Genomic DNA, 25,926 nt, shown 5'->3' with positions numbered 1-25,926 from the left:
TGTTTTGTTTAACAGCTATTAGATGTCAAACATTTGTCAATTCATAGGAAACCTGATACATTTTTCCATTTGAAGCACTTTCTCAGAGACAGGACAGCATGTACCACAGCCTTTGATTTACCAGCTGTGGGGCACTAGACTGACTCAGCTTGAAAGTCTTAGGTTCATGAATTTCACCCTAATGTAAAGTCGAGATCATGTTTAACTTCCATTCATTTATGAATTCTCTTAATGTTTGATGTATATTTCCACAAAATGATATTCTATAAACTCCACTTCTCCATGTTCAAAACCAGATCAAGGTAGACATTTTTTCATAAATAAAAAGAACTTTATTGTCTGAAATCTACTAATAAAAAACATTGTAATTATGTGCTAAAACATGTGGAGTTATGGAATATATTACAAAATGTTACCAGTAGTAGAATATATTATTACAAAATGTTATAGTCTGGTGCTAGATTACTGCTCCCTACCCATTTTTGTCTGGTCTTAATGGGGTCAAAATGTGAAATATAGGTATTATTTTTTAGACAGTGATGGATGGCCATGACAGTATCAACCTTTAAATTTAGCTTCAACATACATTTTCACATTTAGCTCAATTTGTTATAACATGTCCTATATCAGTGAAAATTGATTTATAGTTGCACCTATAAATGTTCATCTTAAATATATATAAAAACTAAAATTATAAAAATAAAAATTAAAAAAATATATATAAAATTTAATTTAAAAAAAATATAGTTTTAATTCCTTTTCACAATTTATTTCTTTTATAAAATTTATTTACAATTTTAACTAATTTTATTTTCGAACATGCATTGAGACAAACATACGGCGAGACATTTAATGTCAGGGAATTCTTGTTTTAAACCTGTCTAGGAGTTGTTTTCACTATTCAGCACATAGCATGCAAACCATCATAGTTTTTGTCATTTTGACTTTATAGCATCAGGGACCGGCGTCGTGGTTAGGCCATCGGTCAACAGGCTGTTAGGTACTGGGTTCGGATCCCAGTCGAGGCATGGGATTTTTAATCCAGATACCGACTCCAAAACCTGAGTGAGTGCTCTGCAAGGCTCAATGGGTAGGTGTAAACCACTTGCACCGACCAGTGATCCATAACTGATTCAACAAAGGCAATGGTTTGTGCTATCCTGCATGTGGGAAGCGCAAATAAAAGATCCCTTGTTGCTAATCGGAAAGAGTAGCCCATGAAGTGGCGACAGTGCGTTTCCTCTCTCAATATCTGTGTGGTCCTTAACCACATGTCTGACGCCATATAACTGTAAATAAAACGTGTTGAGTGCGTCGTTAAATAAAACATTTCTTTCTTTATAGCATCAGGGGGTCCATTTGATTTCAAACCAATTAAAATGTAAAAGTTCCATGTCAAAGAAATAATGTACAGATTTGTGGGGTTTGGGGGAGAGGGTATCGGTGATGTAAAGTCCATGCTTGTAGAAGACTAAACTATACCCTTGATGGAACACAGCAGTAGCAGCATCAATGATCAGCAATACCAATCAGAAAAGTAGTAAGGAAAATTCTTACAACAGTATAAATGAATAATTTATTTGTCAAAAAATAAAGCTACGTACATCTGAATACAATGAATAGTAACAATGTTGGTGTCTGACTTTGCGTCTTTTGAATCTCAACTGCCAACACTATAATTTAATGTTCACTAACCGAGTGTACCTGACAAAATGTTTTAATGTAATATGCATTTGGTACAACATGAATTATGATTTTAACAAATAAAATAAAAGTACAATCATATTGTCAGGCTCACTTTGTTTCACTGCTATCACTAGTAAACTATACTAGGATATATACTGTAGTGAATTCACAATCATCTAGGAGAGCTGTTACTACACACACAGAGAACAGGCATTAACAAAGAACATCTTGGGTATTTAAAAAAAAAATATTTTACATTTTCGGAGAATTTATTGCCAAAATCTAATTACAGTAGAATCTCGTTGCGTTGAACTCAGAAAGGATCGAACACACCACAACGCTCAAACCAAAAATGAAGTCCTGAGTTACACTTACACAATGTTGACTGAATGGTTGGATCAAACTATCCGATGGGTCGAACACTTTCTCGAGCACTGACAGGGTTTGAGCCAACGGGATTAAACTATACTGATATCAGGTATTTTAAAATTGATTTGTGGCTGATCCCACTTCATGCTGCCACTTTATATAAAGTTATATAGCATTTTGGTTTCATTGGCAAGTAAAATATCTTCTGGTATTGGCGAATCCTTGTGGTAAATACTTTATGAGTTCCAGAGTCGGCATGCTTTGTTTTAGTGACTTGGCACTATTCATTTTGTTGCCACTTAATTATATGTAATCTGCACAAAAAATAGCTTTGATTGCAATATTTGTCACGGCATCGGGTGAAAAGTTGTCAGGTTTTCCAACGGTCATGTATCTGAGAAGTCATCAAGTGTTGTCTGGTCCTTGTTTAGCTGTTCAGTCAGATATCTGAAATATCAAAACAGGATATTGCTTGATAAAGTCTATTTTAATTAGGGGGGTTTTCATGGGATTCAATTAGTTTTTAAAATATACAGTACGAAGAAAAGGAAAAGAATAACAAACTATAAATAGAAGAGGGATATACATGTACCGGGTATATCAGTAGTGTTTTCCTTGAGTGAAAATAATACTGAACACTGAACTTTACCAGGCAAAGTATTTTACTTGTTATATATTAAAGAATATCATTTTAAAAAATATCATTTTAGGGACAGGGGTTTTTCCAATATGAGAGTAGTCTTTTTTTTTTTTTTTTTCTTTTTTTCTTTTTTTCTTTTTTTTTTATATGTCATTTGATATATTTCAGCAGATTCCATAAGCAAGTAATATTTCCAGAGTATATGAACATATAAATGTTTTGCTACTAGTCCGTATTACGGGTATAGACTATACTGGGAATTTAATTCTTCATTTATAAGGTGTTCGTGGACAATCAGCTAGTCAGACAGTCACTTGCCATAGATGTTACTACAACAATGTCAGATATACATTTTGTTGTGAAAACCTGTAATATATAACTATTGTTAATTTGTAACTTCTTTTTAACCCATGAAACAAACATTTAATGTGATGGTGTAGTTTATTTATTATAAAATGATCAAATAAGAAAGATCCACCATCTCATCAGACGCATTAGCCGACATTGCACTGCTGTCAACACGCAATGCTCAAGGTGCTCGGACACATTAATGATAATTTTCTGATTTTCGGGTATGGATTCCCCAAGCACCATTTAATGAATTGACAGTTACACATTTCATTTTGTATTGAAAATCTCCCGATACTTACACTGACAAATAATGCCTCAATTAAATCCAGTGTCTGGTTTTATTTTGTAAGTCATAAGTTTTCTTTTATTTAAGCACATTTACCAAATTGCAAAACTTTTTTGGCTAAGTATATACATGTATATAACTGCATAGGCCTACAATATAGATGTTTTTCTTACATACACATTTGTGAGAACATCATTTGCTATTTTTGATAACACACATTTTAAAACACCTACTGCTGACTGCTCCTAGGTGATGACCAGGTCACCAATGCCATACCATCCAATGAAAAAAAGCATGGTTGAACGATTACTCTATGACTTACAAGTTAACCAAATTGATTGTCTGTGATGCACAAGTTAACTACAAGCACTAGAGCCACAAAAATAGGTTTTAATTACAAAAGGTGTTTAAATTTATTTTTAAACTGTTGTTTCAGAATATGTAAGAAATGGAATACTATATTTGTGTCTGTTCGATACCATTTATCTTACACGAGTTGTTAAAAAAAATATCCAACTCGCTTTCACTCGTTAGAAGTATTTTAAAACCACTCGTAAGATAAATGCTATCTAAAAAAACAGGCTACTCAGGTAGTATTTTCTATATAGTCCCACATCAGATCCTACAATGTTCCACATTAGATTCTAACCACTAAATTATATCAAATCCTGTTTAAATGACAAAATAAAGTTTGTTTTGTTTAATGACACCACTAGAGCACATTGATTTATTTATCATCGGCTATTGGATGTCAAACATTTGATCATTTTGTTTATATGACAATGACAAGGAATAACATTTGTTTGTGGACTTGTTGAAATCTGAGATGATACAAGTAAGCATAATAACGTGGGTTCCAGGTAGGGGGGGGGATAGCAAAACCTCAAAACTCCAAGCATATTTTAAAACATATTTTCTGGAATAGCAGGACCCAAACCCCCCCCCCCCCCACCTAAAAACTTTGCCACCCCTGCATAATTTCATGCACACATACCTGAAACTAGTTATAATGAATCTGTATACAAGTACATACCCAATATCCAGTCTTCCAAACAAACTGAGTTTCGACATAAGAATATCTATCTGGTCCTCTGTGATGTCGATATTGCTTTCCTGAAAGATAGTGACAATGAGTAAAGGAATGATTATTTAACAATACCCCCACCACACTGTTTTAACAATACCCCCACCACACTGTTTTAACAATACCCCCACCACACTGTTTTAACAATACCCCCACCACACTGTTTTAACAATACCCCCACCACACTGTTTTAACAATACCCCCACCACACTGTTTTAATCAACCACAGAGAACTGGGTTGGGATTTTTGTTAATAACTTTATTCGTGACTTTATTTTTAGCTTGATGTAAAGAGAAAAGGATATGTATTTTGAAATAACAAAAAAAAAGATATTTTTATCTGATACATACATGTGTACATGTATATATATATTGTGTCTCACCTATAGGAAGTAAAAATGTGAGATACAGTATTTTTTCAGGATGCAGCAGTAGTGACAATGGTATCAACTAATACACATGTATAAATATACCTTCCTAATCTGCCTAAATTCATACATATACATACATTCATGATACATGTATGTCTGATATTGATCTTATACATGCCTTAACAATGCCCCTAAACATTCACCATATCTCAGATTGTATACATACCTTCATAATATCCCTAATCTTATACATACCTTCACAATGCCCCTAAACTCGTACATACATTCACCATATCCCAGATTGAATACATACCTTTATAATATCTCTAATCTTATACATACCTTCACAATGCAACTAAACTTGTACATACATTCACCATATCCCAGATTGTATACATACCTTCACAATATCCCTAATCTTATACATACCTTCACAATGCCCCTCAACTCATACATACATTCACCATATCCCAGATTGTATACATACCTTCACAATATCCCTAATCTTATACATACTTTCACAATGCAACTAAACTCGTACATACATTCACCATATCCCAGATTGTATACATACCTTCATAATATCCCTAATCTTATACATACATGTACCTTCACAATGTCCCTAAACTGGTACATACATTCACCATATCCCAGATTGTATACATACCTTCACAATATCCCTAATCTTATACATACCTTCACAATGCCCCTCAACTGGTACATACATTCACCATATCCCAGATTGTATACATACCTTCACAATATCCCTAATCTTATACATACTTTCACAATGCAACTAAACTCGTACATACATTCACCATATCCCAGATTGTATACATACCTTCATAATATCCCTAATCTTATACATACATGTACCTTCACAATGTCCCTAAACTTGTACATACATTCACCATATCCCAGATTGTATACATACCTTCACAATATCCCTAATCTTATACATACCTTCACAATGCCCCTCAACTGGTACATACATTCACCATATCCCAGATTGTATACATACTTTCATAATATCCCTAACCTTATACATACTTTCATAATGCAACTAAACTCGTACATACATTCACCATATCCCAGATTGTATACATACCTTTATTATATCCCTAATCTTTTACATACCTTCACAATGTCCCTAAACTCGTACATACATTCACCATATCCCAGATTGTATACATACCTTCACAATATCCCTAATCTTATACATACCTTCACAATGCCCCTAAACTCGTACATACATTTACCATATCCCAAATTGTATACATACCTTCATAATATCCCTAATCTTATACATACTTTCACAATGCAACTAAACCCGTACATACATTCACCATATCACAGATTGTATACATACCTTCACAATATCCCATATCTTATACATACCTTCACAATGCCTCTAAACTTGTACATACATTCACCATATCACAGATTGTATACATACATTCATAATATCCCATATCTTATACATACCTTCACAATGCCCCTAAACTCGTACATACATTCACCATATCCCAGATTGTATACATACCTTCATAATATCCCTAATCTTATACATACCTTCACAATATCCTTAAACCCATATATACTATTTTCATATATACAAAATATCCTCAAATGTATGTCTTCACAATGTTCTTAAACTTATACATACCTTCATAACATCTCTAAACTCTTGTTTTGTAACACACTTTGAGTTTCTGTGAGCAAAGATGTCCATGAAATCTTGGCCAGATTCTTCAATATATTTTTTTAATTGTCCAACAGGATCTTGGCGAAATAAAACCATTTCTTCAAAAGATTTCCTTTGTTTAAGAGGTCCTATTACCATACCCTCCGATATCACTCTGATGCCACGTGTCTCTTGGAGTTTCTTTTGAAGTTTTATAAAATCTTCTTTTACAATAACATTCTGTAATAAAAACAAATGTGCTATTTAAAAAAACAAAAAACATCACATGGAATTTGAAATACATGTATTACCACTTTATTCCAATGGGTCCAAAAAAGGAAGCAACTCTCATTAAATCTCAGTAGACCGGCAACAGATTAAATGATATGACACTCAGTTCTAGAGGCAAAAATCAGTCATTTTTCTTCTTTTTTTCTTTTCTTTTTTTCTTTTCATGGCAACTTTATTTTTCTTTAAAAATTATTGCTGTTTATGATGAGCATGATGAAAATTTGTTTTGAAAAACAGTTTTCTGTTTATTACAAACCTCACTGTATTATTTCCAGAATGATAATAACTGTTTATTGAAACAATACATCACGTGTTCACTTTTTTTTTTTCTTTTTTTTTTCTTTTTTTTTTTAATTCACAGATACCCTCTTTACAATTAACTGCCTCAATCCGGGGGGGGGGGGGGGGGGGGGGGGGGGGGGGGGGGGGGGGAGGAGACAGTTTGTCTACATGACCCAGGAGGAATGATATGTTTTTTAAAACTAATAACAATTTCAAGTAACCAGGAATTCAGACAGTATTTGTATATTAAATAGTAGTAGACCTTAATGAAAAATGAAAGAGATTTTCTGTGATTTTTTTTTAATACACACTTTCATACAACACACTGACACTGACATATCTTTCTTGATAAAAAAAAAACTATTTTAGAAAAAATCTTTTAAAAAACCCCAAAAAAACCTTAAGTTATTAATATTCTATTTACATTTTATATTCTCTGTGCTTAGACCAGAAGAACCAGTCTTTGTTTTCACACCATATACTGCATAACCCAACATCAAGTCATTTTTGATTCCAACAAAATAAAGTAAAGAAAAGGGGCTCTCTTTTCAGTGGAACTATATTCACCGCTTTCAGGCCACTCAAAGTGTAGTAAATAATTGTTGATAAAAATCACCATTTAACACAAAACTACCAGCAGTAAGCTGCCCAGTCATGATAAAATGGCACTGAAGAATGGCTGTCATTTTGTTAAAATTAATATAGAACTGGTTTATTTCATTATGACACTAGTCATGGTATAATATAATGTCATATGTTTACAGGAGTAATTGGAATAATTTATTCTCTAAATGAAGTAGGATAAATACTGGGTAAACCAATTAAAAATATAATGACAGTTACATTTTAATCAATTTATATTTTAGGTTATTGTGGCAATGCTAAAAAACCCAAATTGTGAGTAAAAAATTAAAAATGGTAGTGCATCTTCATGTGCCATACTTGGTGCCATGTGTAAATTAAAATCAGAAAGGGACTTTCTAATCAAATATTCAGTTAAGTGCATTACTTAGCTCATGTCAAATGCCAATGTAATTAAAATGTTTTGAGTATGTGGTTAATAGAGGATACTCCCCGAGTGTCTTGTAATATAATTTGCCGAGGACTTTATACTTTTATCAATAAGTGCTGATAAATTATGATATCACAAGACACGAGGGAGTATTCTTTTTATCATCCATTATCATTCTTTTCATATGCGACAGTTGTAAACAATGTCAGTAATGTGGGTTGAATGTAAAAGGTAGACAAGCAGAACGGCAGAGGCGTGATGTCACTAATGGTTGGTTTAGCACTGAAACAAACACAGTGACGTAACAAAACATTGTCTCGTGATTAAAGTTTGACCAATCAAGATTATAAGAAGCAATATCTCCTAGGAGAATATCGCAGGAGATATCGCAAATTATAGTGCCAGCGATATTTCCTACAAAAGCCTTTAATGGATGATAAAATAAAATACTTGTTTCTTTCTTTCTACTTACCGAGATGTCAATACAGGTCATGTCACTGCTCTCATTCTTGTCCAAGGCTTCCAACAACTTCATGGCTGCATTAGCATCAAGTGGATTAAACCCAATCTGAACAGACACATTCGAGATTGAATTAACAAAAATAAATGTCATATATCTTGTGTTTCTTGCAAATTTAAATACATTTACTACAGAATCTGACGTTTAATACGTAGCAGCAGAAGAGATATTATACATCCCCCATATTGTGTGATATGTCTTTGAGAGATCCTACCGGCCTTGGTGGTGTTGTGGTTAGGCCATCGGTCTACAGGCTGGTAGGTACTGGGTTCGGATCCCAGTCGAGGCATGGGATTTTTAATCCAGATACCGACTCCAAACCCTGAGTGAGGCTCAATGGGTAGGTGTAAACCACTTGCACCGACCAGTGATCCATAACTGGTTCAACAAAGGCCATGGTTTGTGCTATCCTGCCTGTGGGAAGTGCAAATAAAAGATCCTTTGCTGCTAATCAAAATCTGTGTGGTCCTTAACCATATATCTGACGCCATATAACCATAAATAAAATGTGTTGAGTGCATCGTTAAATAAAAACATTTCTTTCTTTTTTTGAGATATCCTAAAAATGTAGCAGGTTTTTTCTTAAAGGCTTATATATCAGAATTACCGAAAGTCTGACATCCAATAGCTGATGATTATTAAATCAATGTGACTATATACAGTGAAACCCCTGTAAACTGGACACCCTCGGGACCAAGTAAAATGTCCAGTTTTAAGAGGTATCTGGTGTAGAGAGGTTAAGTTCTTTACTGATTTTTTAAAAAGGACTGTGGAAAATATCCGGTTTTGATGGAATTACAGTTTATAGAGGGTCTGGTTTTGAGAGGTTTCACTGTATAATAGTGTTGTGAAACAAGCTTAGAGTTCATGACAAAACGATGCACTTTGTTTTAAAAAAAAATTAATAATTACAGTCACTTCTTATAATTAAAGTTAGTCATTTAATTTATGGTAATAAAGCTATAAGTTGTAATACTTCATTAAGTATTATCCTGATAAGTGACAACCAAAACTATGTACATAAAGAAGATTTTTAGCGATGTGTTTTCAACCCACCTTTAAGACTCGAAGAACATCATTTTCTGCTAACCCAGAACTGATGTATGGCTCACCGTCTACAGGAATTCGACAAAAACTTATATCAAGCTCTTGAAGTGTTCTGTTTAATTTAATTGCCTTGCCTATGGCTACAGCACCAGATACTCCAACTCCAGCCATGGCCATGCCAAAGTTTTTCATACGCACATTTTCCTGTAAGTTAAAAAGAGCACATCTGCCAATTCAATCATGTCTAATTTGATTCACATGACAAACAACCAATAAACTAAATTATGAAAAGTAATAAAAAGATGTTGCACTATTTTGTCAAACAATAATTTTACCATTGTACACTCAGTTTTATGCCACATACATGTTTTTTTCTGCTATGTGCCATCATTTACATCAATATCTTGTTACTGATTCAGGCCCATAGGAACGACTTTGGGAGTGGATGGGGGGCACTGACGGATCGGGTACAAACTCTATATCAGATTTATGTTATAATGACAAATATTAATGTGTAAAAAATAAAAAAGACAAAAAAAGGCTCACAAGTGCAGGGCATGTACACACACACACACACACACACACACACACACACACACACACACACACACACACACACACACACACACACACACACACACACACACACCCTGGTTGCGGTCCTGTGATGTATCTTTAGGAACGGGCCACACATTTGAATTTACTCATTGGTAGGTCATAGGATCAGTTCCCAACTTTGTAGTCCCATCAGAACTGGACCTTTAGGGTTGTTATATAACAAGTGGCCAGCCTGACTTACCTGTAGACCTTCTGCTAGGTATATTGCTCCTTTTGTGTTGATATGATTCCAGCTCAAATCTAGTGTCTCGAGCGACTCATTTTCAATTATGGCATCTCGGAAATACTTCACGCCATATTCTTCCAGTCTGTTGTGTGCCAGACCCAGGTGCTTCAGAGTGGTGTTAGTCTGCAATGTAACAACTCTGTTACTCTAGTGTTAGGTCGCAGGCCTGCAGTGTGTCAAATAATGACACAGTGGAATGTCAACAGCTGGTATTTTAACTTATTTATGGCACAATTGCATTTGCTTATCACAGAGCAATAACTATATTAAAGCTGATATAAAAACATATTGTTAACTTTTAAACCCATATTAAAATTTTTACATAAAAAATTTATGGAAATAAAAACTTTTATTTACAAATTATCATCAAATTGTACAGATTAAAACTCATATCTAACACAGGGGTGAGGAAAAAATGTTGGAACAGCCAAGTATGCAGTATCACCTGATGGATGGGATGGGAACTATTTACGTGCCCATATCCACAGAGGTTCAGGCACGCCCACCCCTGAAGTAATCGATAATGCAGAACACTATTTTAAAGGCAGATTTGAGGGTGTTGAACCTTGGCTATTCCATCAGTTGCTTTCTTCCCTGTATCAAAAAGGAGATTTAGTTGATGCCATTTAATGAAAATTTGTAAAGAAACTTTTTTTATTTGCATTGAGATTTTTTTCAAAAGTGTTTTAAGAGTTGGTATAGGTTTAAAACGTAATAATATGTTTTGATAAATTGGCTGTTAAGTCAGGTTAATGTGTGAAAAGAAAATTTAAAACTCATTATTTACAAGAATAAAAAATGTATTTTATATTTAAAATTGAAAACCTATACTGTATACAAGATAATATTAAAATTGTGTACATACCATTAACACTTTACAGATCATTTCTGCTGCAGAATCATCTATTCCATTTCCTGTGAACAACAAAAAATTTAAATCTTATTTAGCTAATACAGACTGATTTTTCTTTCACTTTCTCCTTTTAATCCCAGTTAATATTAACCTTCAGCTGTTCATGACCATGGCAGCCATTTTCCTGGCATAGAAAATTTTGGCCACCTCCAAGCTGCTGTTTCCATGTTTTCAGCATCACAAATATTATTTACATACAAGTTAAAGTGAATTTGTTTTTTTTTACTACAACATAAGGCAAAAATAAATGAAAGAGTGTTGTTAAAACAAACTTTATATACACAAAAATGTGAACCAGATGTAAACATTGCATGAATGATACATATTAAAACTTTAACACTTTACAGATCATTTCTGCTGCAGAATCATCTATTCCATTTCCTGTGAACAACAAAAAATTTAAATCTTATTTAGCTAATACAGACTGATTTTTCTTTCACTTTCTCCTTTTAATCCCAGTTAATATTAACCTTCAGCTGTTCTCCGACAGTTTATATTCAGCTAGTGTAAGTTAATAAATGTTAATATATACACAAAAAACCATTGGGCTATTTCTCGTTCCAGCCAGTGCACCACGACTGGTATATCAAAGGCTGTGTTATTTAGCTACCCTGTCTGTGGGCAATCTAATTAAAATTAGCTCCACTATTACATGTGGATCTAAAGACAGCCAGTTGGAGCTCATGTCCACCAATCAAAACCTTACTTGCAGAATCCTGCCAGTGATTTAAAAATAATTTGAAAACATTCCGAATTATCCTGAGGGTATACGACATGTTTCGTGTGAATTACGAATGCCTTAAAACATGTTTTATTTTATAAAATAAATAATTTGTAATGTAAAACTGAAGACTGATTTTTTTTTTTTATTATAAATAAATTAAAAATTTTTAATGTAAAATTGAAGACTGATAACCCACCCTGTACGTATTGGTATGGTTCGCTGTACTGCGGCCACTAAAATAGACTCGCCCGATATTTTTAGAATTTGTATGCTCCCAAATAACGTTATAAAAGGCGAAGTGTGATTGATCAATATTTAAATTATTATTTACAGACGAAATGTTACCTGGACATTGGGGACTACGCATTGTTGTTAGTTTTAAATCACTGGCAGGATTCTGCAAGTAAGGTTTTGATTGGTGGACATGAGCTCCAACTGGCTGTCTTTAGATCCACATGTAATAGTGGAGCTAATTTTAATTAGATTGGTCTGTGGGATAGCTAGTACATATAAAAGATCCCTTAATACTAATGGAAAAATATAGCAGGTTTCCTCTATGAAATTATGTCAGAATTATCAAACGTTTGACATACAATAGCCAATGATTAGTAAAAGTGCCAAATTTGGTACATATATAGCTTAATATATTTAGAAGAAATCTGGATATTAGGCCATTGCAAATTGGCATTCTGATGACCATGGCAGCCATTTTCCTGGCATAGAAAATTTTGGCCACCTCCAAGCTGTTGTTTCCATGTTTTCAGCATCACAAATATTATTTACATACAAGTTAAAGTGAATTTTTTTTTTTTACTACAACATAAGGCAAAAATAAATGAAAGAGTGTTGTTAAAACAAACTTTATATACACAAAAATGTGAACCAGATGTAAACATTGCATGAATGTAAAGTAAAGTTTGTTTTATTTAACGACGCCGCTAGAGCACATTGATTTTTTATCTTATCATCGGCTATTGGACGTCAAACATATGATCATTCTGACACTGTTTTTAGAGGAAACCCGCTGTCGCCACATAGGCTACTCTTTTTACGACAGGCAGCAAGGGATCTTTTATTTGCGCTTCCCACAGGCAGGATAGCACAAACCATGGCCTTTGTTGAACCAGTTATGGATCACTGGTCGGTGCAAGTGGTTTACACCTACCCATTGAGCCTTGCGGAGCACTCACTCAGGGTTTGGAGTCGGTATCTCGATTAAAAATCCCATGCCTCGACTGGGATCCGAACCCAGTACCTACCAGCCTGTAGACCGATGGCCTGCCATGACGCCACCGAGGCCAGTTGCATGAATGATACATATTAAAACTAATAGGAGGCTTAAGATAATACAAACACTAGCATGACCATAAACACTTTAGATATATAGACACTGATACTCTAAGAAGATGATATTAAAACTTTCTTTATAATTATTTGTCCACTTCGGCAAAAAATGTTCTATGTACAACATATTTTTATGATGACACTTACCTCGAAGATCAACTCTATAAAGATTGCGATTGGATATAAGGAGATCACAAACTGCTATAGCACCAACTGAACCTAGGTTGTTTTCAGACAAAATCTGAAATTGATTTAATTTAACAATATTATTTTGAAATATAAATGATAAAGATGTAAAATGAATTTCAAATACATCTTCCTAACTGTATCATAGCAACAAAATATGGATGGTCACTTGTATATGAACCACCTGTCCATAATGACCACAATATAACCTGCCCAGTGCCTTTCCTTCTTTATTTGACCTGTATATAACAGCCACCTGCACAGTGCACCCAGCAGCAGTTTCTTTTTACCAAAATGAATAGAAGAAACGCCAACAAATAAATTGACGTCATAAATTTGTGTTTGTAGGAAAAAGTCTACTCACAATAAAGTCCCAGACCACACCACTGGCTATCCAGAGGCTGGGCCCAGGATGGACATGCCCGAAACCGTAATGGTATAGGGGCATGGTTAAAACTACTCTCTCTCTCTCTTTCTCTCTCTTATACCAATACCACACCACTGGATTAGCAATAAAATAACATAGTAGGGCGGCATAGCTAACCTATTGTTCATTTTGTAATAAAAGCGCCAAATTTGGTACATATATAGCTTAATATATTTAGAAGAAATCTGGATATTGGGCCATTGCAAACTGACATTCTGATGACGACCAAAATGGCTGTCAGCAGTTACTGGCATAGAACATTTTGGCCACCCCCAAGCTGCTGTATCCATGTTTTCAGCATCACAAATATTATTTACATACAAGTTAAAGTGAAAAATATGTTTTATTACAACATTAGGCAATAATAAATGAAAGAAAATGCAACAAAATTGTTTACCATTTCCCAATGATTTAGTTAAATGTCAGTCTAATTAAAATTAGCTCCACTATTACATGTGGATCCAACAGCAGCCAGTTGGAGCTCATGTCCAGTTGACCTTTCATTCGACCAATCAAAACCTTACTTGCAAAATCATGCCAGTGATTTGAAAAGAATTTGAAAACATTCGGGATTATGCCAAGGGTATACGAAATGATTCGGGTGAATTACGAAGTATGCCAGAAACTAATTTCAATACAAAATTTGTTTCAAGACGAAAAAACCCAAACCATGATGGTATAGCCATAAAATCTGTTTATACTAGTATACAATCCAGAGTTTATTACTGCACTTTTCCCTCTGTTTTTTCAATGTTGAAATAGACCAACAAGTTTTTAGAATTTGTATGCTCCCGAATTAAGTGTAATTGGTCGATAATTAAATTGTTATTTATAGATGAAATGTCACCTGGACATGGGAGTCCACGCAATGCTGTTAGATCTACTGGTGAAACCAGTAGAGCTAATTTTAATCAGATTCGTTAAATGTTCATGTCCTATCCTAGTTTGATGCATTTAAATACATACAATAACAATCATTTTAGTGCTAGGAAGATGAACTTTTCAAAAGATGAACACTAAACAATTTAAATAATAAAACATATTTATAGTGAAATGTAATAGTAATGACTTATTACTTTTATGTACGACAGTTATGTGAAATTTTTTGCATTAAACTATAGAGGTCCATAATGTAAATGTTTTCATTGTATATAATGGACACCTGTCCATAACAACCACTTTTGCAAGGTCCCTTAAGTGGCCGTTATATACAGGTTGAGTTGTATGTTAAGGTAATAAATACATGGGATGGGAGTTCGCACAGTGGGAGAGTGTTCAACTAAGATACAATGAGTTATAGGATTGCATAATTCTGTGCATAATCCTCGTCAGTGGCCCCCAGTGGGATTTTTGCAGTTCTTGACATGCAGTGCCCCATGTCTAATATATTAAAGACTGTGGTATGTGTGGTCCTGTTAATGGAAAGTGAATATAAGACTCCATGTTGCTCATCAGATCGGACCCTCTCGTTGAACCTATTTTCCGAGTCCTGGTGTTTCCCTCATCCCAGCCTCATCACTGACATATCCAAGACAAGCGCTCTACTCAGTGAGTTCGATCCCACCACTGACATATCCAAGACAAGCGCTCTACTCAGTGAGTTCGATCCCACCACGGACATATCCAAGACAAGCGCTCTACTCAGCAAGCGCTCTACTCAGTGAGTTCGATCCCACCACTGACATATCCAAGACAAGCGTTCTACTCGGTGAGTTCGATCCCACCACTGACATATCCAAGGCAAGCGCTCTACTCGGTGAGTTCGATCCCACCACTGACATATCCAAGGCAAGCGCTCTACACGGTGAGTTCGATCCCACCACTGACATATCCAAGACAAGCGCTCTACACGGTGAGTTCGATCCCACCACTGACATATCCAAGCCAAGCGCTCTACACGGTGAGTTTCGATCCCACCACTGACATATCCAATAGCTCTCTACTCGGTGAGTTCGATCCCACCACTGACATATCCAAGACAAGCTCTCTCCTCGGTGAGTTCGATCCCACCACTGACATATCCAAGACAAGCGCTCTACTCAATGAGTTCGATCCCACCACTGACATATCCAAGGCAAGCGCTCTACTCTAGTTCGATCCCACCAGTGAGTTACACGGTGATCGATCCCACCACTGACATATCCAAGACAAGCGCTCTACACGGTGAGTTCGATCCCACCACTGACATATCCAAGCCAAGCGCTCTACACGGTGAGTTCGATCCCACCACTGACATATCCAAGACAAGCGCTCTACTCGGTGAGTTCGATCCCACCACTGACATATCCAAGACAAGCGCTCTACTCGGTGAGTTCGATCCCACCACTGACATATCCAAGACAAGCTCTCTACTCGGTGAGTTCGATCCCACCACTGACATATCCAAGACAAGCTCTCTCCTCGGTGAGTTCGATCCCACCACTGACATATCCAAGACAAGCGCTCTACTCAATGAGTTCGATCCCACCACTGACATATCCAAGACAAGCGCTCTACTCAGTGAGTTCGATCCCACCACTGACATATCCAAGACAAGCGCTCTACTCAGTGAGTTCGATCCCATCACTGACATATCCAAGACAAGCACTCAGTTCGATCCCACCCAACAGACATCTAGTATCGCTTGTTAAAGAGACTGTCCCGTTGCCATTGTAACATGTTTACGACCAGCATTTCCTTTTTGATAACTAAAATGACATGTTAAAGATATTTTCCTATTTAGAATATCAGTAACTGTGAATAAGGTGTTTGTTGTCATCATAATGTTCACGGGCATAAGAAAGTGCCAAAAAGTGGGGGCACACACATATATATATATAAATTCATGTAAAAATACATAAAAACTATTGCTGCTGCTACAAAGTGGGGGCCACATACATCCTTGCACCCCCAGCTTCCTACACCAGTGATGTTTCTAAATTCCAGTAGCCCAATCTGGATTTTACATTTCAATAATTTCATATGAACGAAAAAATATATATTATGTAGTAAAATGAAAAATTATTGTTAAACAAAAAAAAAGTATTTTTAATATTTAATTTTAGTCCCTAAAATGGCTCTGTTAGTCAGAAACATCTTACATTGGCTACAAACACAGGACATGAAGTCCAGTTGACAATGTGCTGAGCTTTTTTTCTGTTTCATTCAAAAGATACAAGAGTGCTTTGCTATTAAAGTATCTAAGAACAGTTTGAAATATTATTATATGATAGGATACTAGATTTCAAATATTCACACATTATCAAATAATTTGGAGTTTTATTTTCATGATGATGTCTATATACTAAATCAAGCTGACACGCAGCCCAGACAAAAATACTTTCATTGAGGAATAAGTAAATGATGCTAAATATGTCAGTGGTGGATATAGAAAATCCCCAATGACATGAGGCGGAATGCTAATGGAACTTTAGGGGAGGTTTGGAGGGGATTGTAAAAAAAATGAACATGAATACATAATAAAATTATAACTGTCGCAAAATTTAGGGGGAGCCCAGGCCCCTGAGCCCCCCCCCCCCCCCCCCGATCCACCTCTGTATGTTTTATAGAACATGACTTTATTTCCATTGTTTCTACCTTGCTTAGTAAAATTGATTTGACATAGTCATAGTCTACCTATAAGGAAGTCTAGTCAACTGCTGTTGACTGAACTAATTCTACTCACCAGATCTGTTATATACAGGTTTTCCTTAAGTATTCTTGAAAGAAAGACGCCACCGGCCGGGTTGATCCCATTGCCTTCCAGATTTAGTTTTTCAATCACTGTGTTTGTCTAAAGCAAAAATACTTGAAACATTTTAAATATCTACGTATTTAGGTGAACTATCAGTATTAGGTGAACTATGAAGGGCAAAACAATTTACACAATACAATACAATACAACACAACACAAGACAACACAAGACAAGACAAGACAACAACACAACACAACAAAACACAACACAATTTATTGCACAATATCAAACAAACTGGTATCAGCAGATAAAAAAACATACAACAACAACAACAATTAATAATAATAACAATATTAATGTACAAGCCAGATAGAGATACAAAATTTGTTTTATTACACAAACAATTGATCAGTTTGGGCATCATTTATGTGATATCTAAATTATGTGAATGTCAAACCACTATCTTAACTACTGTTAACTGGGCTTCCATTTTTTGTGAAAGACCTGGGGCCTAATTCACTAAACTCTCGGAACTTTGCGATCTCGCAGTACAATGCTAAAAGACTTGCAAAGAGGATGCTTTGTTGTCTAGCAGAGCCTAATAGAGCTGTGTGAATGAGGCCCCTGGTTGGCCGAGTGATTAAGGTCACAGGCTGTCAAATGCCATGTGAAGCGGTGCAGTAGGTTCAAATTCTGCCAAATGACACTTTGTGTTTTAAATATTACAATTGCTCTGTTAAATGTTTTAACTTGACCAATTCTGCAAAACTGTTTAAGTCAACTAATTTTGCATTGTGAAATCACTTACAGTTAACATTAGATGTAGGTAACAGCCACATAAATGGCCACTTGTAGGCGTGTTTCACATTCTGTGGTACAACATTCAACTTAATTTTGGGAATTGGTTAGAATTTCATTAGTGATCATCAGTTTTACTTGGTTTGCACCAAACAATTAACTTCTGACTATACAATGTGTTAAAATTACATGAATTTAAGAAGAATTTAAAATATCAGGACCATGCACCTATTGTTGTGTTCAACGTGACAGACCCTACAAATCAATAATTTTACTTTTACCATCTAGTCAATATCGGGGCGGGACGTAGTTCAGTGGTACAGCGCTCGCCTGATGTGCAATCAACCTAGGATCGATTCCCGTCGATGCACCCATTGGGCTATTTCTCGTTCCTACCAGTGCTCCACAACTGGTGTAACAAAGGCTGTGGTATATACTATCCTGTCTGTGGGATGGTGCATATAAGGTGGTGAGGTGGTGACAGCGGGTTTCCTCTCTCAATATCTGTGTGTGGTCCTTAACCATATGTCCGATGCCATATAACCATAAATAAAATGTGTTGAGTGCATTGTTAAATGAAACATTTCCTTCCTTTTTATTCAATTTTCTGTCTTATTTTATGTTAACATTTTCTACATTAATCAATTATAGATTTTATAATCTATCACTACAAATATAAAGCCCAATTCCAATCAATGTTCGATTATAGTTGATCATTGGAACATCACAATTATCTAGCACTCGGGATAGCTGACGATAATTCAGATGATATTGAAACCATGGTGTGTAATGGAAATGAAATGTTTTTATTTAACGACACACTCAACACATTTTATTTATGGATATATGGTGTCGGACATATGGTTAAGGACCACACAGATACTGAGAGAAGAAACCCGCTGTCACCACTTCATGGGCTACTCTTTTTGATTAGCAGCAAGGGATCTTTTATATGCACCATCCCACAGACAGGATACCACATACCATGGCCTTTGATATACCAGTTGTGATGCACTGGCTGGAGCGAGAAATATCCCAATGGGCCCACCGCACATTAAGTGAATGCTTTACCACTGGGCTACGTCCCGCTCCTTGTATAATGAAAAACACTTTATTTAGCATGATGTTGTGCCTACCTCGAGTGGAACTGAAAGAGCTTTAGTTCCTTCGAGTCCCAAACCATGGAACTTCATGGTGAGCTCTGTGTCTTGTATGTGTTTGAGAAAGTAGGAAATGGGGTTGATGCCCAGGTCACTACATGCCTTGAGGTACCCGGTCTTACCAGTCGTGTCATGATAGCACCTGTCGGGATTCAGCCACACTGAAAACAAAGTCATAAAAAAGCAATTTCAGTCTGATTTAAACTGGGTCTGACATGTACTTAAAACCCTCAGCGGATCTAACATCAGTTTGTGTAATACCGGGACTTTTCATTTGAGTAATCAAAACATTGCTGACAGATTTATGATAGCAATTTTAAATGTTCAGAACACAAATTAACTTTGGATAACTATAGATCATGCTAGAAACTAATTCCGATATAAATGCTGTTCAAACCTTTTGTTTTAATATACAAGATAGTATCTCTCTTTGTCCTTTTCTTGGAATCAGCTCTATGTTCCCTCATGGTTAGTGTTAGGGTTCCTCAATTCTATGTTCCCTCATGATTAGGGTTAGGGTCCCTCAGCTCTATGTTCCCTCAGGGTTAGGGTTCCTCAGCTCTGTGTTCCCTCAGGGTTAGGGTTAGGGTCCCTCAGCTCTATGTTCCCTCATGGTTAGGGTTAGGGTTCCTCAGCTCTATGTTCCCTCAGCTCTATGTTCCCTCATGATTAGGGTTAGGGTTCCTCAGCTCTATGTTCCCTCATGGTTAAGATTAGGGTCCCTCAGCTCTATGTTCCCTCATGTTTAGGATTAGGGTCCCTCAGCTCTATGTTCCCTCAGGGTTAGGGTTAGGGTTCCTCAGCTCTATGTTCCCTCATGGTTAGGGTTAGGGTTCCTCAGCTCTATGTTCCCTCAGCTCTATGTTCCCTCATGGTTAGGGTTAGGGTTCCTCAGCTCTATGTTCCCTCATGGTTAGGGTTAGGGTTCCTCAGCTCTATGTTCCCTCAGGGTTAGGGTTAGGGTTCCTCAGCTCTATTTTCCCTCAGGGTTAGGGTTCCTCAGCTCTATGTTCCCTCAGGGTTAGGGTTAGGGTTCCTCAGCTCTATGTTCCCTCAGGGTTAGGGTTTAGGTTCCTCAGCTCTATGTTCCCTCAGGGTTAGGGTTAGGGTTAGCTGAGGGAACATTGAGCTGAGGAAACATAGACATGATCCCCCTTTTCTGTAATAAGGGTTGGTTACATGTATAGCAGCCTAGCCTATGTTACTGATGCAAACATTCATAGTGGCAGCAAATAAGTATTTGACAAATGTCTGTGTAGTTGTTTATTCGCAACCATTTCCAAAATAATCAATATTATTGAATACTACAGTAGATTCATTCATTTCAACTTATTTTCGTGCTTATATCCAATCAAGGTTCAAGCAAACTGTCCTGAGCACACACCTCAGCTATCTGGGCTGTCTGTGCAGGACAGTGGGTTAGTTGTTAGTTGGTTAGCGGTTAGTGAGAGAGAAGAGGGTGTAGTGGCCTTACACCTACCCATTGGTTAGCGGTTAGTGAGAGAGAAGAGGGTGTAGTGGCCTTACACCTACCCATTGAGCCCTTAAGAACTTGCTCTGGGTTGGCAGGCTAAAGTTTGTTTTGTTTATTAATTATCGGACTATTGGATGTCAAACATTTGATAATTCTGACACTGTCTTAGAGAAAACTTGCAATCTTTTTCCATTAGCAGCAAGGGATATTTTAGATGAACTTTCCCACAGACAGGACAGCACATACCATGGCCTTTGGTATACCAGTCATGGAAAACTGGCTGGGACAGGGAAAACCTAATCAGAGAATGGGTCCAACAAAGCAGTTAAAACCAGTCCTACAAGCCAAGCGACTCGAGAACATAAACAAGAAAAGTACTTTAGGGCAAAACAAAAATCTTATTATTTAAATACAAAATAACATTTAAACCAAGTTATTGCAGTTCAAAAATGTCCATTATAATCTAGGTGTTACATGCAAAGAATTTTCAAAATATTTCTCTGATTGACTTCTTATTCTGCATTTTACTAGAGATCTCTCTCTCTCTCTCTCTCTCTTCTGTCTCTCTCTCTTCTCTCTCTCTCTCTCTCTCTCTCTCTCTCTCTCTCTCTCTCTCTCTCTCTCTCTCTCTCTCTCTCTCTCTCTCTCTCTGTGTGTGTGTGAGTGTGTGTGTGCATGTCTTTTTATTTGTAAGAAATATTTTTATTTTCTTCATAAGCTATTAATGCTTAGGGAAATCATTGTTAAGTAATAAATGCTAATATTACAATACACGTGTACCTGCAGATAAGTAACACATACAAGTGAACTAAGAGACCAGCTCGTTGACTGATTTCATTATAATCTAAGATTTATTACTCTTATTTATTAAATCAGGGTCAAATGTTTTCATTCATGAAATCACCTCTATCTCTTGCTGGGTAATATTTTGATGTACTTTCTATTAAGTGGAGTAACATGAATCACTTGAAATACTGACATACGTTCACTTCTAATCTCAATAAAAGGCAAATATATAATGACTAATCTCAAGTGGTTGATAACAGTGACAAAGTAATTCAATGCAGTGCTTAGTGGATTTATTAAAAGACCATTCTTATAAATATTTGTTTAGAAATGAGTTTATTTAAGAATTCAAAGTACTGCTGTAAAGGATCAGTATTAAAAACATTTAAATGGTTGGTTACTCTCTTTTTTATTTTTTAATAAATTTTCTTAAAATTAATGATTTAATGTTGAATTCTTTGACACTGAATACCAGACTGTTTGAAGAACTTTGATTTTCTTTTTTCTTGTTTTTTTTTCTTTCTGAGTGGGGGTGGCACAGTCTGGGCACCCTCCCCTTGAATCCATGCCCAAGTTTATTCTATTAAATAAATATTATTTAAAATGTCTCATGTTAAGTATTGTAACTAAGGTCAGGGGCTTTAAATATGGGATCATGTCTATGTTCCCTCAGCTCTATGTTCCTTTAGCTAACCCTAACTCTGAGAGAACATAGAGCTGAGGAACCCTAACCCTGATCCTGAGAGAACATAGAGCTGAGGAACCCTAACTCTAACCCTGAGAGAACATAGAGCTGAGGAACCCTAACTCTAACTCTGAGAGAACATAGAGCTGAGGAACCCTAACTCTAACCCTGATAGAAGATAGAGCCGAGGAACCCTAACTCTAACCCTGTGAGAACATAGAGCTGAAGAACCCTGACCCTAACCCTGAGAGAACATAGAGCTGAGGAACCCTAACCCTGACCCTGAGAGAACACAGAGCTGAGGAACCCTGACCCTGAGAGAACATAGAGCTGAGGAACCCTAACTCTAACCCTGTGAGAACATAGAGCTGAAGAACCCTGACCCTAACCCTGAGAGAACATAGAGCTGAGGAACCCTAACCCTGACCCTGAGAGAACATAGAGCTGAGGAACCCTGACCCTGACCCTGAGAGAACATAGAGCTGAGGAACCCTGACCCTGAAGGAACATAGAGCTGAGGAACCCTAACCCTGAAGGAACATAGAGCTGAGGAACCCTAACTCTAACCCTGAGAGAACATAGAGCTGAGGAACCCTAACTCTAACCCTGAGAGAACATAGAGCTGAGGAACCCTAACTCTAACCCTGAGAGAACATAGAGCTGAGGAACCCTGACACTGAAGGAACATAGAGCTGAGGAACCCTGACCCCGAAGGAACATAGAGCTGAGGAACCCTAACCCTGAAGGAACATAGAGCTGAGGAACCCTAACCCTGAAGGAACATAGAGCTGAGGAACCCTAACACTGAAGGAACATACAGCTGAGGAACCCTAACCCTGAGGGAATACAGAGCTGAGGAACCCTAACCCTAAAGGAATATAGAGCTGAGGAACCCTAACGATAAATATCCTTTTTCTGTTAACATAATTGTTAAGTGATTTCAACAGTGGTTTAAAACAAGTGTACTTGTAGAAGGAAGGTTGGAATGGGAAATTACCAACAGAGTTCCCTGAGGTGAGTCAGTCATGTGTAAAACTAGTCCTTGTGAAAGACTCGCTCAGTGTTAAATCTGATATTTCTTTGGAATTATTAACATTCTAATATTCAAACTGAACTAATTATGAACCATCTAATACACACTTGCATATAAAATAGGGTATGGTACTTACACTCTTCGTCAAATTCAAGGTCAGTCTCGTAATCGTCATCATCCGAGGACACAACAGGTGACAAGGACACGGCCTTGTTTCTCCTAACAGCTCGGTTGTTAATTTGTATGATATCGCCGTCGATGTCGTCATCAGCCTGGTCGTTCAGAAACAGTGATTCTGGTATTTGCGTTATGAGTGTCTCGTCCGTGCACTGCGCACCCTCCGTCCAGGAAGAGGATAACCTCCCCCCAGTGGTGAAGCGAGCAGTCTGTAGAAGTTCATGATCTGGTGTTACAGAACTCGCAAACGACACCGGAGATTCTTCAACAATTGAATGTTTTGACTCTTTTTCTGGGTTTTTGAAAACAAGTTTCTTCAGATTTGGTCTGAGAGGAAGTGTCGACACCGTAGGTATTTTTGCGTCTTCAGTGTCTGAAAAGCGGACAGTCTGGATGGCAACGTCCATCACTTCTGCCCTTTTCTTTGCAATGTCTTAGAATAAAGCTATAAAAAGGAAATACTAAAACACATTACTATATAGTCCTGTTCAATTGTTTAGACCCTAAGTTTTTTTGCAAATGTTATGTTTAATTCCTATTCAATCCTTGTTTTCTTTATATTTGCATGACAACAAACCCAAACCCCGACAGGTTTTATATACAATTCATCATCTAAAATGCGCGAAGTTGATTTATTTCCATTTTACAAAACTTTCTGTATGTTTTGAATACAGATTCGTTCTCCTATAAATAACTACGGCTATTTTCATAACAAAAGCATCACTCTATAGTGTGTTTCAACCCAATGTTGTTTTCCACCTTCCTAGCGGAATATATTGTAGTATGGCCTATATTTTAAAAAACCCAATTTGGAAACAAGTCAATAAACAATTCAGGCGCGGATTCAGGCGAGTAGTCCAGGTGACACGTCCCACTCTATTTTTGTCAAACAATATATATTACAGAATACACAAAAACATTAAAACGTATCCCATCCACCTGTTCAAAAGCAACAACGGGTTTTGGGTCCCCGCTATTAAAAAAAACTTCTGAATCCGCGCCTGTTGTCATTAATGCAATGTACTGATACAAAAATAAATAGGTTTGCATGGGCGTACATGGGGGGGAGGTCGATGGGTTCGACCGAACCCCCCCCCCCGAAATCGCTTTTTTTATAATTTAATATATCTGACATTGATATCTGACATTATTATATTTACTCAACATAGAAATATATGCCCAATATCTCCGCAATCTATTTTGGAACCCCCCCCCCTTTCAAAATCCTATGTATTGGAACCCCCCTTTTCAAAATCCTATGTACGCCCATGGTTTGGGTGTTATAATCGTGTTATAAGTTAAGCAAATGAATGGTTATAGTGATGAAATTGTTTTGTTGAAAAATATAATCTGCATTCTGAGTTTTAATATATACCATATATTTTTGGAAAGTATCTGTAAAGAGAGTTTTGAGAACACACAAAAAACAGTTTTTAAAATAAAGTTTTCTTTCAAACGACAGTATTTGAAAATCATAGAAAAAAGTAGAAATATGCCGTGTTTATGAGTGGGTTAAGTTTATTTTAACCTTATTTTTACGAACAATTCTGTGAATGTGACAGACATTTGTTTACTTTCCCCATGCAAAAGTAAACAAAAGTAAACAACATCAGAAATCTTCAAATGTACGTAGGCCTACTGTTGCGCACAAACGACGCAGCCACCGAAACAGGTCCCTCACCGAAACAGGTCCACGGGCGATATATATCCAAGGTATATTGTATCATTCTAAATGATTGCAGCAGCTCAAACGTCATGTATACAGACCTCTGAGAATTGAAAATCGGCATAACCCATTTATCGGTTACGCAGAAATAAATCCAAATAACCCATTTCCTTTTTGCGTTCATCTTGTATCCAAGTAAATGGTGTTCCAAATTTTGAACGAAAAAAAAAATAGGTTGCGCAAATTAGATTTGCGTGATCAACGCGTAAACGAAACGATCGCTTTCGTAATATTCAGAGGCCTGTGTATATAGGCATATATATATATATATATATATATATATATATATATATATATATATATATATTCAAGTGATTCCACAAGAAGAAAAATGTCTCACTTTTTGAAGTCG

General features: G+C 36.4%; 1 protein-coding gene across 1 annotated transcript; it reads right to left on the bottom strand.

The window, feature by feature from the left end:
* Window positions 1-1,255: 1,255 nt before the first annotated feature.
* LOC121369847 (leucine-rich repeat-containing protein 74B-like) lies at window positions 1,256-24,255 on the bottom strand. Its single transcript, XM_041494923.1, has 11 exons — window positions 23,808-24,255; window positions 19,670-19,854; window positions 17,726-17,833; window positions 13,596-13,689; window positions 11,333-11,382; window positions 10,423-10,590; window positions 9,633-9,827; window positions 8,529-8,624; window positions 6,454-6,711; window positions 4,366-4,445; window positions 1,256-2,502 (listed from the first exon to the last, which is right to left on the bottom strand). The coding sequence occupies exons 1-11, from the start codon at window positions 24,253-24,255 to the stop codon at window positions 2,442-2,444; spliced, it is 1,743 nt and encodes a 580-aa protein (XP_041350857.1). The 3' UTR covers window positions 1,256-2,441.
* Window positions 24,256-25,926: the final 1,671 nt, after the last annotated feature.

This window comes from Gigantopelta aegis, chromosome 4, assembly GCF_016097555.1.
Source record: "Gigantopelta aegis isolate Gae_Host chromosome 4, Gae_host_genome, whole genome shotgun sequence".
NCBI lineage: Eukaryota > Metazoa > Mollusca > Gastropoda > Neomphalida > Peltospiridae > Gigantopelta > Gigantopelta aegis.
This window is presented reverse-complemented; position numbering and strand designations above follow the sequence as displayed.

Excerpts from the sequence above, each read along its gene's own strand:
- LOC121369847 (XM_041494923.1), bottom strand. The coding sequence starts at position 24,255 with ATGGACGTTGCCATCCAGACTGTCCGCTTTTCAGACACTGAAGACGCA. Across the intron at positions 13,690-17,725 it reads ACCTGTATATAACAGATCTG|ATTTTGTCTGAAAACAACCT; the intron begins GTGAGTAGAATT and ends AATCAATTTCAG. Across the intron at positions 4,446-6,453 it reads AGTTTAGAGATGTTATGAAG|GAAAGCAATATCGACATCAC; the intron begins GTATGTATAAGT and ends ACTATCTTTCAG.